Source organism: Rattus norvegicus, chromosome 13 (assembly GCF_021556685.1).
Source record: "Rattus norvegicus strain SHRSP/BbbUtx chromosome 13, alternate assembly SHRSP_T2T, whole genome shotgun sequence".
Taxonomy (NCBI): Eukaryota; Metazoa; Chordata; class Mammalia; order Rodentia; family Muridae; genus Rattus; species Rattus norvegicus.
Genome location: NC_141546.1, coordinates 102,579,553 through 102,596,419, shown reverse-complemented (window position 1 = coordinate 102,596,419; position 16,867 = coordinate 102,579,553). Strand labels below are relative to the sequence as shown.

At 41.9% G+C, this 16,867-nt stretch overlaps 1 protein-coding gene across 1 annotated transcript in view; it reads right to left on the bottom strand.

Annotated features, from left to right (window-relative positions):
• The window catches only part of Ush2a (usherin), a 666,484-nt gene that overhangs the window by 500,080 nt on the left and 149,537 nt on the right, over positions 1-16,867 (bottom strand). The window contains exons 14-16 of the mRNA NM_001302219.1: positions 13,051-13,214; positions 7,193-7,351; positions 410-904 (exon numbers count right to left, since the gene is read on the bottom strand). Coding sequence (NP_001289148.1) covers positions 410-904; positions 7,193-7,351; positions 13,051-13,214 — 818 coding nt within the window. The remainder of the gene's footprint in view (positions 1-409; positions 905-7,192; positions 7,352-13,050; positions 13,215-16,867) is intronic.

The window sequence follows — 16,867 nt, the reverse complement described above, 5'->3', positions numbered from 1 at the left end:
GCCTATATACAACTTTTTTTGGTATTAGTTTATATTTTTTTCTTTCTTAAAAGAGAAAATGTTCAGCTTTTGGGCGCCCTAACATGACTCAGTCAAACATAATGCGTTTTAGCAGAGAGTGTCCAATTATCAACATCATCTGTGTTGTGGCAGATGTCATTAAGAGCAAAGATAATATTAGCCTTTGAAAGAGCAATTTAATTGAGTGGAATTTGTTCTTAAATTAGATGAAATACCCTCTTCCATATCCAGAAGAAATCACATTTTTTATCTTCAGATAGCATTTCCCAAGCAAATGTCTTCTTATATTCGTCTAAGCAAATACAGTTGCCAGTCTTCCTACATAACACTTCATTTCTACTGCTTTGGTCTTCTAAAAGAAAGATAAATTTAAGCCTTGAACTCTTACCATTTGAATCCACTGGCCGAGACCATTCTACTTTGAGTTCTGTGGGACTGATTTTCCATACTGTAGGTGGCTCCTGCCTTTGGGGAGGCGCTTGGGCTGTGGTTACTGTAATAGGTGAGCTATATAAACAGCTCCCATTAGTACAGCCCTGGACAGAGAAACAGTACTGGGTGAATGGAACCAGATTCCTGATGGTAGCTGAGGTCTCTGGACCTTCATAAGAGACACAGGGCTCAGTGTGGTCCACAGGTGTGCATGATAAAACATACTTCTCTATAGGACCAGAGTGGTTGGAGAGTCCAGTCCAGACAAGTGTAATGGAGTCTGAGGCCACAGGAATGATGTGAGTCAAGTTCAAGTGGCCTTCTGAGCCCTCTGGCTTTGTCTTGTAAATCACAGGAATGCTCCTTGTTGAACTGTGCACATTGGAGGTCTCTATGTAATATGAATATGCTGTGTGCGGTGACAGACTAGTGTCCAAGAAGTACTGAGTATCTGAAATAAAAAGGGAAGTCAGACAGTCAGAATTAACAATTGTCAAGGAATCTTTTGCAATTGTCTGATTCTGGTGCTATTTAATTAGGAAGTTTACCGATCAAGTCCTGCACTTAGGAGTGTGTTTGATGCTTTTCCAAGGGAAATCAGGCAAGTGCTGATTGCTTTTACTGTCTAGTATGTTGAGAGCATTGTGTCAAGTGGAGCAAAGGACACTTAGAAGTCTGTTTCTGTCCTTGTTTTGATCTTCACGGGGTCCCTCGATAGAAGAACCCAGAGGAAGTCCTTGCAATCTCCGAAAAACATATTTGCTTTCAGTGTAAGTGCTCTGCTTGCTAAATGCTGTTACATGGGCCCAACCTCTGTAAACCACCACCAAGCCCCTGGTCTTCCTCCTGCTTAATAATGAGTGTATCCTTTCCTGACCAATAAAATGGCAAACAACTATACATGAGTTTTGCTAAATTCTGGCGAGATTTCTCAAGAACAGAGACATTGTAAAAGAGAAGTCCAAGATGAGCAGGGTCTCCATGCATGGAGGACAGGGAAGTCAGGGAGAGGAAGGCCGAAGGCAGAGGTTCGGGATGGGGTGGGGTCAGAGAAACAGAGAGACAGAGAGAGACTGAGACAGACAGAGAGAAAGAGAGAGGGGGGAGGGGAGGAGGGAGAGGAGAGGGAGGGGGAGGGAGAGAAAAAGACAGAGAGAGGATAGGAGGGAGAGGGAGAAAGAGAGAGAGAAGGAGGGAGAGACAGAGAGAGAGAGAGGGAGAGACAGAGAAGGGAGAGAGGGGGGAGGGAAAGAGAGAGGGAGGGGGAGGGAGGGGGGAGAGAGAGAGAGAGAGAGAGAGAGAGAGAGAGAGAGAGAGAGAGAGAGATAGATCATGGCCATGATTAACTATGTGCCTGCACCCACCATTCTCTACAAACCAGCAAGCACATTGCAGGTCTATGAAACAAAGAAATGCCAGAGTGGCTGCTAACTGCTTCCTTGTGGGACCGTGTGGGTGTTGGTGGAGGGTCCAGATATGGCACTACTAAAGGTTCCTCCATATCTAGATGCCTGACATATGATAAATATGTGGAGTCTAATTTTAATCCACAGAGTTTCTTTGCTTTCTGTGCTGAGAGCCTATGGATGATCCATGGAACCTCTTTTGGTTGTGGCAAAGTGACCTTTAAATCTCTGAAAGGGCCAGATGTGAGATGCAGGGTCCAGGAGGGAAAAGCTCAGAATGTGGCAGAGTGTTCAAAAGAACCCGACTTCTGCAGGACAAGCAATTTCATCTGAAGTCAGGGTCTTGGCGATGCCAAGGATCAGACTGGTCCTCTGTACTTCTGGTATCCTCAGGAGGAACTTCTGCCAAAGGTCAGAGGGAAGTTCTCCTCACCTAAATGCTAATTAATATGGCAATTGAGGGAGAGGGGAGTTGAAAGAGAGTGAGAGAGAAGAGAGAGAGAGAGAGAGAGAGAAGAAGTAGGAAGAGGAAGAGGAGGAAGAGGAGGAGGAGGAAGAGGAGGAGGAGGAGGAGGAGGAGGAGGAGGAGGAGGAGGGGTGGCAGGTGGAGGTGTTTCACTGTGCTGAACACATGTCACTGCTGTTTCTTCACTGGAACAACCATTACATGAGTGCCTCATATGCTACCTAAGGAGTCCGGCATCCTCCACAGGAGTGAGAGGTAGGACAGACCTAGAAACATCACCACCCATATTCAGAAAAGTCCACTAGGACAGAGACTCCATTGGCAAGGGCGCTGTCACGGCCCCTGGAATGGAAGTTTATCTGGGTTCCACAGTGGCAGAATTCCTTAAGGACCTGCTTCTGACAGCACCCAAGGAGGAGATTTACCCTAGAGATCACAGGACAGCACGCTCCATGTCAAGGCCTTGCCAGATCATTCTATCTTTTTCTTTTTTAAACGTGATCTTATCTCAGAGAATGAGAATGTGTGGGAGCGGTGTTGCTTGATAAGAAATGGGAATGGGATGAAAGCCAGAGTGGGAATATGTGACTGGATAGGGATGTTAACAGAGCACATACAGTTGCCCTGCATCTCCTGTGTAAAGGTTTATTTGAGAGCCCTACCCCATCCTCTTTGGAAGAAACATAGAAATAGCAAATTGGGAACAAGGACTTTGCCACAGAGGCTACACCTGCCTGCCGACTTCTCAATTTTCTGCCCTGAGTCCCTGAAGAGGAGGGTGTGTCCTCCCATCTGAAATTTTTATTGTAATATGTTAATGGTACAAAATAATGTGGGTTCTTTTTTTGTGATACTTTCATCCACATATATAGTCTACTCCCACCATGTTCTTATATTATGTCCAGGATTTATCACTCTGCCTCCATTGTTTTTCTTCTCAAATATACTACACTCCTATCTCCATATCTTTTACAAAATATCTGCATCCAACAGATGAGGAAAAACATATGTGATATTCGTGTTTCTACTCAGGTTCATTCCACTTAATGTGACAATTTCGCTCCTTCCCGTCTTCCTACTGTAAAGCAGAATTGTATTCTTCCTGATAGAAAGTTATACTCTGCCATGCAGAAAGCATTAAATTTCCTTATCCGTTTATCCTTCACTGGGTACCTAGGGTCATTCCTGCTGGGATAATATTTTTGTACACCATGTGAAGGTGTGTCTCTGTCCTAAAGACTTCTCTGATTGGCTTTAATCAAACAAAGCTGACCTCCTCTACCCAGGCAGGAGAGAGAAGGTGGAACTCTAGGAAAGAGTCAGACAAGGAGGGAGTCAGATACAGGGGCTGAGGTGCGGTAACGCTCACTGAGCACACGTAGACGAGTATAAAGGAGTTAATTAAGTTATAAGAACTAGTAGGGAACAAGCCTAAGTTAATGCCCAAGCTTTTATAAATAATAAAATGTCTCTGCGTCATCACCGGGAGCTGGTGGTGGAGACAGTTCAACAGTAGACTCCTTATCGTGTTCACTCTATGTGATGTAGTAAAGATCATTAGTGTATGTGGATCAGTGACATGACCACTGTTAATTCCTCTTCGTGAGATTTACTTTATTTTCAGTTATGTGTAAATTTCTATATGTCTGTGTATGTGTCTTGGTATGTGCATACGAAGGAAGTAGCCTGGGGAGGTCCTAAGAGGTCAGATACCCTGGAGCAGGAGTTAGAGGTGACTGTGATCCACCAACATGGGTCCTGGGACATAAACTTAGATTCTACGTAAATGCACTACATGCTCTTAAGCACTGGACTCCCTCTCCAGTCCCATAGCCAGGTATATGTCTGTCCTACAAATCTAGGACCTCAAGTGCACTAGGCAGACATTCTACCACCGAGCCATATCCTCAAACCCTTGCTCAGTTCCTGGAATTGAATATGCACTTCACCAGCAAGGATGATGAATTTCAGTTTTAGATTCCATCTCTCTATTGTGTCTGGTATTCCTTTGTTTTCAAAATCAATATATAATGATACACACACACATACACACACACACACATATATATGTACATATATACATATATACATATATATATATATATCAGACTTGCTCGTTTGTCAGGATAATTGGTATATGTATATATGAAACTCACTGGGCATTTCTTAAATATAAAACACTAAATGAAGGATGTTATTTTCCTCTGAAAACTGTGCTCTTCACACTAATATGTAGAGGAGGCCCTTTTCAAACACCATGGGGATCTGAGCAAAGTACTGAGTAGGTAAAAGTCCAAAGAGCCACCTTGAGGGCTAGAAAGCTGGCTCAGTGGTTACGTTCTTGCTGACCAAGCATGAAGACTGGAAATGGGATCCCCAGAACACATATAAGGGTAGGGCAGCTTGTCTGTAATGATGGCTTCCTAAGGCTGGTCCAGGGCTTCCACAGAGTCAGCTGGCTAGTGGTTGACGTACAGGTAAGCTCTGGGTTTGGCTGAGAGACCAAATGAGCACATATCGAGTCTCTGTATACACATGCATACACATCAACAACCTATTTACATAAAATATGTATACAAACGTATGCATATAGCTAAGCTAACTCTTTGTCTGTCTCTGTCTCTCTCACAAAAAGAGAAACAATTAAATCAATGAAAAAGAAAATACCAAACCAAAGAGCTAACTCAAGCACACACTCTTCTGCTGGTGGCACGTGGGTATTTATCCGTACATTTTATTTAGGGAAGCACTGGTTCTAGCACTCAGTTACTACCAATATTCAGACGCTTTCAAATTATCCCATGTAATGAGTGTAGCTGGTGGTTGGTGGTAATGTCAACTAATACAGTGCGTTATTATTACCAAAGAAAAGTCATTCAAGAACTTTAGAGATGATAATATAGAGGTGTATGAGGATGGCAAGAAAATACTGCCCTAGAGTGTCCCACAGGACTCCAGGCTAGCCAGGGGAAGTTCCTATACTAATGAGGAATTCTATAATGGCCTGATCAAACTTGCTTAGAAGACAACACTATTAATTTTCTTTGAAAAGTTCAGTGATTCTCCACCTACAATTCCAACTGCCTTCATTTAGCCCACAGACTTGTGCTCATCCAGCTGAAGAGAAATAATTTTTCCTTTTCTCTTTATTCATGCTACCCAGGCACTGAAGCTGGAGCAATAAACACGGGGGGATTATTAGAGAGCTCGAAAGTTCTGACCGTGCTCATGGGTTGTTCCCACTGTTCAAATGCCATCATGCAGATAATGTTCACATCATTAATTACGGGGGGTTGTCGACAAATGCCAGATGTGGCATTTTTAGTGCAAAATAAGGTTTTGGAAAATAATACTTCATTTAATAGGATTATAGAAATGTCCGATTAGCGAATGAGTGGATATTTACTACCCAAGAAAAGATGGTATGGATACTGTTAGTACAGTCATGTAAAAAAGCGGTGATGCTCTGTTCCCATATACCATTTTATGAAACAGATCACAACATGCTACTGTGAGAAACAGGGACTGAATGAGTCACTGATGGGCTCAAATCTAATTCAAAGCCACTTGGGGAAGGGAGCCAGTGGAGTTGTACCTTCAGAGATAATTCAACCAGTGGTCCTGTCAACTCAGAAACCATTTTCAATATTTTTATGACTCCACTCATCCTCTGTCACAAAAGTTTAAGTTTCGGAACACCTGGATCCCGCTGACTTTTGGAAGAAAATAGACATTTTAGTAGCAGGTTTTTCGGATGCTTTGCCAACACGGCAGATGCGGGCAGATGTTTGCTTCCCATCCCGATCTGTATCACAGAGTTCAGAGTTTCCATTAACTTCACAGAAGACTGGAAGCAGGGAAGGGGTGTGTAGAGTAAGGAGAAAGTTGGAGCAAGTCATACACAATAGGTTTGGAATGATATCTGCTGATGTAATAGATAAAAACAAGTCTGACATGTGGGCGGGAGCTTTGAGGTCAGAGGGCATGGTAAACTCAGCCTCCTTTCATCCATCTTCAAGGTTATGGAACTTTAGTCTCCTCGCTCACATTTTAAAGCTGGTTATTCGTGTTACCTATAAGTTGGAGGCCATGCGCGATGGCTGTGCAGGTAAGAGTGCTTGCTGGGTGAGGTGAAAGGCCTGAGGGAGGTACCTAGAAACTGTCATGGGAAGAAAGAGCTGACTCTCAAAAGGCCGTCTGTGCTCAGATCTCCGCCAGGTTTTGTAAACCGAAACATAACAATCCATACGCTTTTATACCTTTAAATTTCTCCCACCAGAAAGTCATAGTTTTCCTTTATCGAGTTGCAGAGACACAGTTTTTCATAGCCTGTAACATATTTAACAGTACACCAGGATCGATTATGCCCTACGGATCCCACACGGCAAGACCTTTGAATGTCTCATTACTTCCAACATCTCAACACTACACACCACATAGTGAATGGACACGGGGTTTATCTTCACTTGTAGCTTTTGAATTGAGGTACAATTTCCGTGGTAAGTATGATGACTCCAATGGTTTTTGATATGAAGGAAAGATATTTCATATATTTTAACAATTTGCTGAGTATAAGATGCCTGCCTGTGAACCAACACAAACACTCTGGAGTTCACGAGAGATCCAGGCTTCATGTACCAATCATGCTGGGTTGAGTCACTGCTTTCCTCTCAGGGAATTTGGTGATCATCTCACCAAACACAGAACATCTTATTTTCAATGTGGTTATTTTCTGCCCCCTTGTGAGATTTGTGATTCTCTCTGCATGAGTGCTCTTTGTTCTTCATTTATCCCCAGTGCCAGGGAATTTAACTTATATTTGTTTTTAGAACCCCACGTATTTCCACCACCAAATCCTAGGACTCACAGTAAGGGTGCTGATCGTCAGTTGTGTAGATCTCGGAATCATCCCTGAACAGAGTGTATGTAAGCCAGTGTGCATTGGGAAAATCAGGTGGACTCCAGGAGAGATTGATGGCAGAAGAGCTTTGAACCCGTCCTCTGGGTGGAGGTTGCTGGGATGGAGCTAAATTACAACAGAGAGAGCATTTATTAACAAAGCAATCGATAAACACACTAGGAAACGGAAGTAAGACACTCAGCAAAGTGGTCCTTCTGATTCAGGGTCACTTTTTCAAGAAGACATGTGGTTTACCAAGACATTAATAAACAAAGGATATGCATCACTAATTCTCCAAGACAAAGCTTTTTATCCTACAAGCATAAAACACACTTGTGGGTCAGAACAGCTGACAGAAATAGGGTTAAGAGAGAACTTCTGGGTATTTAAACATTTCTGCGCCTTACTTCAAAAATATAACTCAAGGATTCCAAACGCTTATTTTTTCTATTGAATTTAAAAATTGACAGGTTCCCTTGAAATTTGACATTAAATCAAATATTTGAATTTAAATTTAAATTAAAGCAATTCTTTCATGCTGAAGATGGAATTTTCCATTCTGCTAAACTTACTTTGAAGGGCATAATTTCAAGGACTAATGTTTGCTGACATAAATTGATCTAGGTGTCAAAATCTAAACACTGTCAATTAAAATGTGAATCCTTATGTGACTAGGCCAATATCTGTGAAGGGTGCTTTTGTGTTTAGATTGCTTTCCCTGAACATAGGGCACTCGTCCAAGTGCAGCACAATATAGAAACGGACTCAAGAATCCCTATATTTTGCCACTGGTGATTTTCCTGTCATAGCAATCTTCCCAATTTTCTCTCTCTCTTCTCTTCTTCTTCTTCTTCTTCTTCTTCTTCTTCTTCTTCTTCTTCTTCTTCTTCTTCTTCTTCTTCTTCTTCTTCTTCTTCTTCTTCCCCTCTCTCTCTCTCTCTCTCTCTCTCTCTCTCTCTCTCTCTGTTGTTTTTTTTCTGGAGCTGGGGACCGAACTCAAGCGCTCAACCACTGAGCTAAATCCCCAACCCCGCAATCTTCCCAATTTTTAAGTGTGAGCTTTGTTATTTTCCCAGAATACACAGCAGACAGAGGGGAAAAAAATCTGGGAAAACAGCTACCAAAGCCCAAACTCCATCTACGCTGTGCTAGGAGACCTGATACAGCTTCCCACTGAACGAGATATCACGGCGGGTACACACCATTGTGTTTCCTGACTTTAAACCCACCAATCCTTTTGTCAAAAGGTACTTTTCAGAGAAGAGGCAAAGAACTGAGACCACTGAAGTAGCTACAGCCATGTTATATGAAATGTCTGAGGCTATCTGATGAGCCTTTCAGGGTCTCAAGATAAAAGACTGATTGCATTCAACATATGTGTAGCACAGGAAGTGAATGGTCAGAGGGCTGTTCTTCTAAAAGCTTTAGTGACTCAGAGTACGGTAAACTTAAACTCTGGCTATGCACAAGAGATGATCTCTAGGCTACTCTGAGCCCTAGGGTTTAATACTTTCCTAGGAGAGGCATAGGTCCATTATGGGGTCCTATTCCTGACTATGATTTATTGCGACAGAAGTCACAGATTACCGTTACCCAAGAGGAAAATTACCTCAGTGAAACCCAAGAGAACCAGGTGAAAGCTGTTGAGAGCCCTCCTCTGACAGTGTTAGCAAGGCCACACTTAAACCTCTTAGCAATGCATTATGAAAGTGTGTGGGGGTGTAACTGAGTGGCAGGGCTCTTCCTAGAATGGCAAAGGCCTGAGTTCCATTGACAAAAGAAGTAACAGTGAGTACATAAAAGGTGTTGCCAACCTTGGAAGAAACTCAGTGCCCAGGGAACCCTGGGTGTCATTAGGGGCTGTACACATAGCACATATCTGGCACATATCAAAACTGCTAGGAGGAGCGAAGGAGCTACACATAAACTCGAGTTTCCATGAAAGTTCCTGTGTCCAGATCTACTCTCCTGTCCTGGGCAAAGTGAATACTTGTAAGTATTTTAAGTTCCTAATGCTAACCAAGGTGTAACTTTGTAAGCAGGCCCTTTAAAATAATCAGTCAGCCTGAAGAGATTGAGATGGGGGTAGAGAGGCTCATAAAGGGTGACCAGAGCTGGGATTTTCAGAGATATGAAGTCATGATTCTTCGAGGAGAGCCAACTACCCTCCATTTTCCTAAACCGACATAATTCCTAACTGTATTCCGAATACTTCCTTATACTAGAGGTAAGTGTACCTCTTGCCCCTCATCCACAAGGCTTTTGTTTGCAGCAGGGAGAAACAATTATAGAAAGCCACACAGGCCAAAATGCAGAGACAACTTCTTAAAGAAGGAAACAAAGCAGTGTAACAGGGCTCTTCTGATGGAGAGTCTGATGCTCGAGTCTAAGCCTAGCGATTTTCTTAGACCCATGAGTGTATTCAAATATGAGCTGGAGGCTGAGCCTTTCTTCATTTACAGTAAGAGCATGATAAATCCATCTCTTAGGATCATCTTGAGGATGTGTGTGTATGTGTGTGTGTGTGTGCGCACGCGCATGTGTGCCTGCATTTGTCATAGTCACTTCTGTGTGTGAACATGTTTATAAGAACGTGTGCGCATTATTATAAGTATTTAGTAAATAGCACACCTTTGATCTCCACTTTCAATATGTGTACCAAGGCTTTCACAAATATAATAGTTCTCAGACGATTAAGAACTGCTAGGTCTTGAGCTCACAATCTTCCTGCCTTATTACCAAGGGTCACAGACATATCACCATATCTGGCTCCTACATGTTTTGGGGATTATTATTCATTTAGAGATATTTGAATACTTGAGATTTTAATACTACATGCAAATTTAAAAGAAGCAAAAAGAAAAAAATAGGAACTATGAATAGGTGTCCACAGCATATATTTAATGCTTGCTTTAATATGTGTAGTGGATGTGACCTGATATAATTCTAGTGACAGAATTTTTAGACGACTATGGACAGTATAGATGATTATGTTTTATCATATGATTTACAATTATATTTTTAAACATACTGGTGATGGCTGATGGGAGTTCCAAACATAATTTTTATGGAAATTTTATTCAAGTTTTAAAAAAAAGGAGCCCCAGGATCCTATGACTATGTTTTCACTAATGATGTACAAGACAAGACACTGTTCCTGGCCTGATTCAGCTATCTCAATTATTGGGTGGAAATGGAATATTTGATGAAAACTCCTCCCTATTATGGAAGGGCCTGTCTTGGGAAGAGTCATACTGACCCCATCCCCCTGTTTGACATTATCTTCTGTAGATGGTTCTGGGAGGATTAATGAGAAACAAGCTCTGTACTCATGGGGTCCTGACTGGGGAGTTCCACATGCCACTTCTACTCAAAGAATTTTCTTTCTTTCTTTCTTTCTTTCTTTCTTTCTTTCTTTCTTTCTTCCTTCCTTCCTTCCTTCTTTCCTTCCTCTCTCTCTGTCTCTCAGTCTCTGTCTCTCAGTCTCTGTCTCTGTCTCTCTCTCTCTCTCTTTCTTACTTTCTTTCATGTGAAAAAGTAGAAACACCATGACTCTGAGTTCTGCATTCTGTTGAGGGAGAAGAAGTAGCAATGGGGAATCAAGAAAAAATAAAGGAGAAATCTCTCTATCTGTGATTATATTAAAAAATAAACTCTACATAATTGTTCATATATATATGAATAGATAGGATGCTTGGCAGTTCAATGCAACAAAGGCAGAGAATATGGAGAAAGTTGTTCTTCCTTATAAGCTGGAAGAACTCTTGGAGGAACCGTGGGATCCGGTACCACTCATTCATGTTCTTGGTTCCTGGGACACTCCCCTTAGCTTTACCAGAGTGGAAATCACTGGGAATCTCAGAAATTTTGTGAGGGAATGAACTTGCTTCAGGGATGTGGGTCAAAGCTCAAAACAATGTCCATGAAAAGTGTCAGAGATCCCAGCACCACTGCAAGCAGCATTGAGAGCCTGCATGTTTGGACTCAACTTGACATATCGTGTAGTTTACAGTACATTGGTCTCATATCCCTTCTGGTTGCGGTATTCCTAAATCTGTGTTTTCATACAGTTATAAATAAAATGTTTACTTGATCTTATTTTCAGGTTAATATTCCTAAATACAAGTGAGCTGTGAGTGGCTCCAAAATATGAAGATATGCATCTGCATATAAGTTCAGAACCAGCTATGATAGACTAGGAAGCAATATAAAAACAACCATTGAATCATCAATTTTCTTCTCTCTCTGATCTGCAGAGGTGACTAGCTCTTGAAAGGATAAATGAAGTGACAGGAAAATCGAGGCATGGCCAGGAGAGAAACAAGAAGCCATAGAAGGCATTATCACTTTCATTATATGCAACGCAATCCGCTACAACCTGAAGTTAGATCCCAGGACCCATGGGGACTTCCTGTCCAGAGAGGGCCTTACTACTTTTACTGTATACAATGCTACAACTGGAATTTAGGTCCCAGGACTCAAAGAGGACTTCTCCTAACTAGTCACTGATGTTGTTGGGAAACTGTCTTGAGTATGCTTCCAGGAAAAAGGATATACCATCATAGTGAAAATCCCATAGCAACAGCCCGTGTGAGGGATACCATGAGCCACTTAGAACATCCAGGGAAACCTTCAGACACCTGTTATGCATAGGCAAACAACGGCCGGAAGCAGTTCCCGGCTTTACTAATAGCTACCACACCAATGTCCGTCTGTCACCTCACATTCTTGTGATGTTGGCTGTGCTCACTGGCTGTTAGTTTAGAAAAGCAAGTTGTGGAGCCCACTGTCCCCAACTCTCTTTCCCTTCCTGACTTCCCCTTTCTTTCTCCTTTTCTCCCCTCTCCAGCTCCCTTAAATATAGAGAATAGAGTTCCAGGCAAGCCACTGTTCCAAACAAACTGGCTAAGACATCATCATGTAGGGAATTTCCTAGCATTTGACTCACGATGGACCAACAGTCCCACAAGGACAGAATGCACAGCAATGTGTGCTGCAGAGGGCTGCTGTCATATGTTCCTGGGAGCCATCTTTTGGGAATTCTTGGAAAGTATGGATGTGTGTGTGTGTGTGTGTGTGTGTGTGTGTGTGTGTGTGTGTGATCTTAGAGTAAACAGAGAACTAGCATCAATATAGTTGTGACTATAGAACATAGTTATAATGTGAAAGACTGCAGGTGACCTTCAGAGGTCAACTTGGAACACTGTAGAGTGCTACAAAGTAAAAAAAATACACTAAAATGCCATATTTGTGGAAAATAATTAAAATTATAAATGTGGGATGCAGACTCATGACTAATATTAAGAAGAAAGTGGCAAGAACAGAATATCAATTAAAGAACTCAGCTTGCTGTGAAAATAATAACTATTAAATTATAGTATTAATAAAACATTAGAAAATGTTCATAAAACTGATCAGAGAACATGAAATTTATAATAAATAACAAATCTCTATTTGTTATAGTAAATTGCATGGAAATACATTGGTGAGCTGGGGCGACTAATCATTTTTGTTCAAATAGAAACATCATGATTTTAACAGTAAATGTTGATGTTCTGGAAAAAAAATCACCTCGTCTGAAGAAAACTGGAATTGTTTTTGTCCTTTGATAATTGTCAGTGTTTTACTAACAGCCTAGAAATTTTAATTCTTTCATCAAGAAAAGGCTTACAGAATTCCTTTAGAATGGTTAACAAACTTGCCTTAGTCTAATTCTTCATACTGTGCCTACGTCTTTTTAATAACTTCTAATGGCAGAAAGCATTGAGATCCTCCTCCCAGGTCCCAGGGACTCACATGCCAGCAATGGGCCAGCTTAGACTTACTTTTGCTGCAGCCGAATAGATTGTTGACATCCAAGTGGCTTGCTCCGGGAACACAAATGTCACATTTTGAGCCAGTGACAAACTCTTTGCAGAAACACTGGCCTGTGACCACATCACACGTTTCATTCAAGGCTCCTTCTAGATGACAATGACAAGGCTGGCATCTGAAGACACACATGGAGGATCAGAAGAATGTTTTCGTTAATAATTCATAGGATATGTCATACCTATCAACAGCACTGTGGTTGAACACAGCTTGCTTTTGCCAACGTATTGGAAGGGATGCTTGGACCGCCCAAGAACACGGTAAAACACTTTGTCATAGACTTTGTTGTTGATGCTCGTGGGTTAAGGGCCTGAAATGGGGCCCGGGAGATGGCTCAGTTGCTGAGGTGCGTGATGATGAGCAAACATGGGGAACTGAGGTTGGGTCCCCAGCGCCCTCGTGAAAAGCAGGTGACAAGTGCCTCTTAGGGTAGCATTCAGCGATGGGGGCAGAAAGGTCCTCAGGCTCATCACCCAGGCAATCTAGAAGTGATGAACTCAAGATTCGGTGTGAGACCTGATCAGGGAAGTTGTACAACAATGATGTTTGGCCTCTATACATAGACGGACAGACAGACAGACAGACAGACAGACACACACACACACACACACACACACACACAGGTGAGAATTGCACTCTAGCCAGACATGGTGGTGGACTCCTGCAATCTTGGAATGTGTGCATCAGAGGGAGGAAGATGGAGGAGTTCCCAGCTACACGGTGAGTCTGTGTAACCTGAGCTACACAAACCTTTGTCTCAACAACCCCCTCGACAGCCTTTACACGTCATGAGCATTGTCACGATTAACCTTAACACCAACTATGTAATACAATGATCCTTGTGTTTTCTAACAATAGAAGTTTTGCTGTCGGTTACACGTTTGAATTAGGTACTCACAAAAGTACTTTTAATTTAAATATCCAGTTAGAGCACAGAAACTAAGCATAAGCCACTGCTTTCCCTAAAACTCTTCAAATTCTACATTTAGTTCTATAAAGGCTAAATGTTGTTGACATATTTAGATAAGGTTATAATTATTACTGGCGCTGCGTATGGGTTGCATTTATAGTCTGTGCACTGTATTGGTTTCATTTATTTTATTTTATTTTTTTGCTTGTTTTTGTGATAAAAAGAATGCCTCAGCATCCTGTAACATCAGCCCCATCACAGAGATCAGGATAACTGTCTTTTCTCCAGTACCATACAGGTAAATGATTAGTGCTAATTGTCCTGTTGTCACAATCTGAAATCTTTTGGGAGATGGGCCAACAAAGGCACCTTAAAAGAGAAATGGTTGAATCTGGCCCCCAAGTTGCCCATTATGACTAGGAAGTCAAGGTGCAGGAGCCTGGAGCAGGAGGTCATAGCACAACCACATCCAGAAAGCGATGCCTGCTGCCCAGCTCTCTTCTCCATCATAAACTCGGGATCCCAGCCTGGGAATGGTGCTACCCATAACACACAGGTCTTCCTGTCTCCCGGAACACATCAGCACCATCCGCACAGGCCCACCTCCCAGGAGATTCCGGATGCCGCCAACGGGATAATTAGCATTAACCATCATTTACCCAGATAAGATTGGAGGAAAGACAGTTACCCTGATCTCTACAAAGGAACTAAAGGACAATGAGGCATGCTCAGTGTAATGTCCAAGCTCTCAGACCTAGAGTCATCTGTAATATGAGCAGCACTAAACTTCAGCAGCGATAAAAAGGGAAGGGTTTTTCTTTAGGGTGGGTTGTTCCCGTGCATGGTCTCTCTCTCCCTGTGGCATTCCATTAGGCAAAGCAGTCTAGACATTATAAAGATTAGAGAAGTAAAAGCAGTCATGAAGACTGTTTAACAGGGCCTGCCTGGGTGGTACATAGAAAACAGCACTAAATAGATTCCCTCCCCCCCCTGTTTATTTTATAGAGAAACTGGTGGACAGGGTGACTTCACCCTCCTGCAAATTTTATGGTGTGATCTCTTGGGTAATTCATTCAACACCCTTAAAAAGGCTGATAAAAGCGAAAGCCGCAAAATAACCCGAGAATTTGTTTGATGGACGAATCTGCCGTTGGGAAGAAAGTGTGTTTCCTCCCGAAAGCTACAGTTCCATAGTTGCCCTTTTTGTGGTTCTGATAAAAAGGACTTCCTCCCTGCAGACAACACTGGTGCTCTTTATCTGGACACGTGCACTAGAATTTCATCTTCCATAGATGCTTTTTTTGCAAAACATTAAAAAAGAGAAAAAAAATAATGCATCGGAATGAAAACAGAATCATAGAAGCAATGAGATGCCTGATTTGTTCTTAATTCATTGCGTGGTAGCACTTAGCGTGCGTTATTTGTAGGCTTCAGTGTAATACCAGGGGTCTGAGCAGTATCAGGCAGCTCCCCTCCCCCACTCTTTCTATACATAAATATCACTTTCTATACATACCACTCATGAGTAAGTGTCTCTTGAGTGTTTCGGGTTTTATGGCCGTTCACTCAGGGGACAATCACACTTACTTTACATACAGGGCAGTTAGAGTAATGGCTTGCACTGTGTAACGTAATTCCATCCCTTGATGAAGCTCTATTTGCTTCCAGCTGACTGCTATCCACACAGCGCAGAGCCAGCTATGTCAATATCCATGGGATATTAAGTTCCGAATCCAAATGGAATAAATAAATCACTTCTTAGGAAAGCAAGCAATGTTTTGAGTAATTAAATGCATCTATTCCTGGTTTTATTGTCTCTTCTCCCAGCCGCTGTTGTATCGGACATATCTAAGTTGTTATAATTGCTTAGTTTCGGTGAGCGAGAATTTTCCTTAAGTGAAGTTCATCAGCGCAGATTTTCTAGAATATTACAGTTTGCTACTAGCCCAAAGGACACAGAGGATAATACTGTAATTAAGGCTTAAATGAAACGATTCCTATAAATTTCTCAGCTACTCAAATACAATTTCAAACATTTCAAAGACTCTTTAGCAAATACGCCACAAGTTTGGGGACAGTTTTTCTAATGCCCCTTCCTTGGAGTATCAACCAAATGAAATATAATTCACATTTATTAAAACAAAATTAGACACAATAAAGGAGAAGACATCTTAGGCTTCGAAAAGAAGCAACAAACTAAGATGAATTGTGATATTGATTTTGCCAGGATAAATGGTTTTCGTAATATTAATATAAAGAAGCCTTTATTGCACAGACTCTCCTGGCGCAGCCCAAGCTGCTCCCGCAATCTGTTTAAAATCTTCATTTTTCATCCTTATGGGAAAGCCTCAGTTGCTAAATGGATTTCATAAAGAGTAATCTGTCAAGATTTATATAGATAAACAATTTGTGATGTTTATTGACCAGTTCATTATGATAAACAAAACAGGAGGGGGGCTCTGCTCCGCCAGCACACGGGTGCTGTGTTGTTACCCCCTCTGCAAATCACTATTTACCAGGTACACTGGGGATAATTGTCTTCTGTCTCTTAAACGACAAATCTCCTCAACTGTGCTTTCCTGGGGGTTCTTTTACTTACACAAATAGCGTCCTAATTATTGTTATTGAAGAAACATTACTCATAACGAAGACAGTGTGCTTCAGGGCTGATGATACTGCAAGGAACTCATCTGAAGGGATACAGGGAGACAAGTCCCCCTTCCTTAGCTGAGGACCTCAACTCATATGCCCATGACTGACACAGGAGGGACTTAAGTACCCTTCACTGAGGACCAGTTGTGTTCCTGGGTGGGAATCCACACTAAAAATACAGTGCTGAGTGTTGAAGCTTCTCCTGTCCT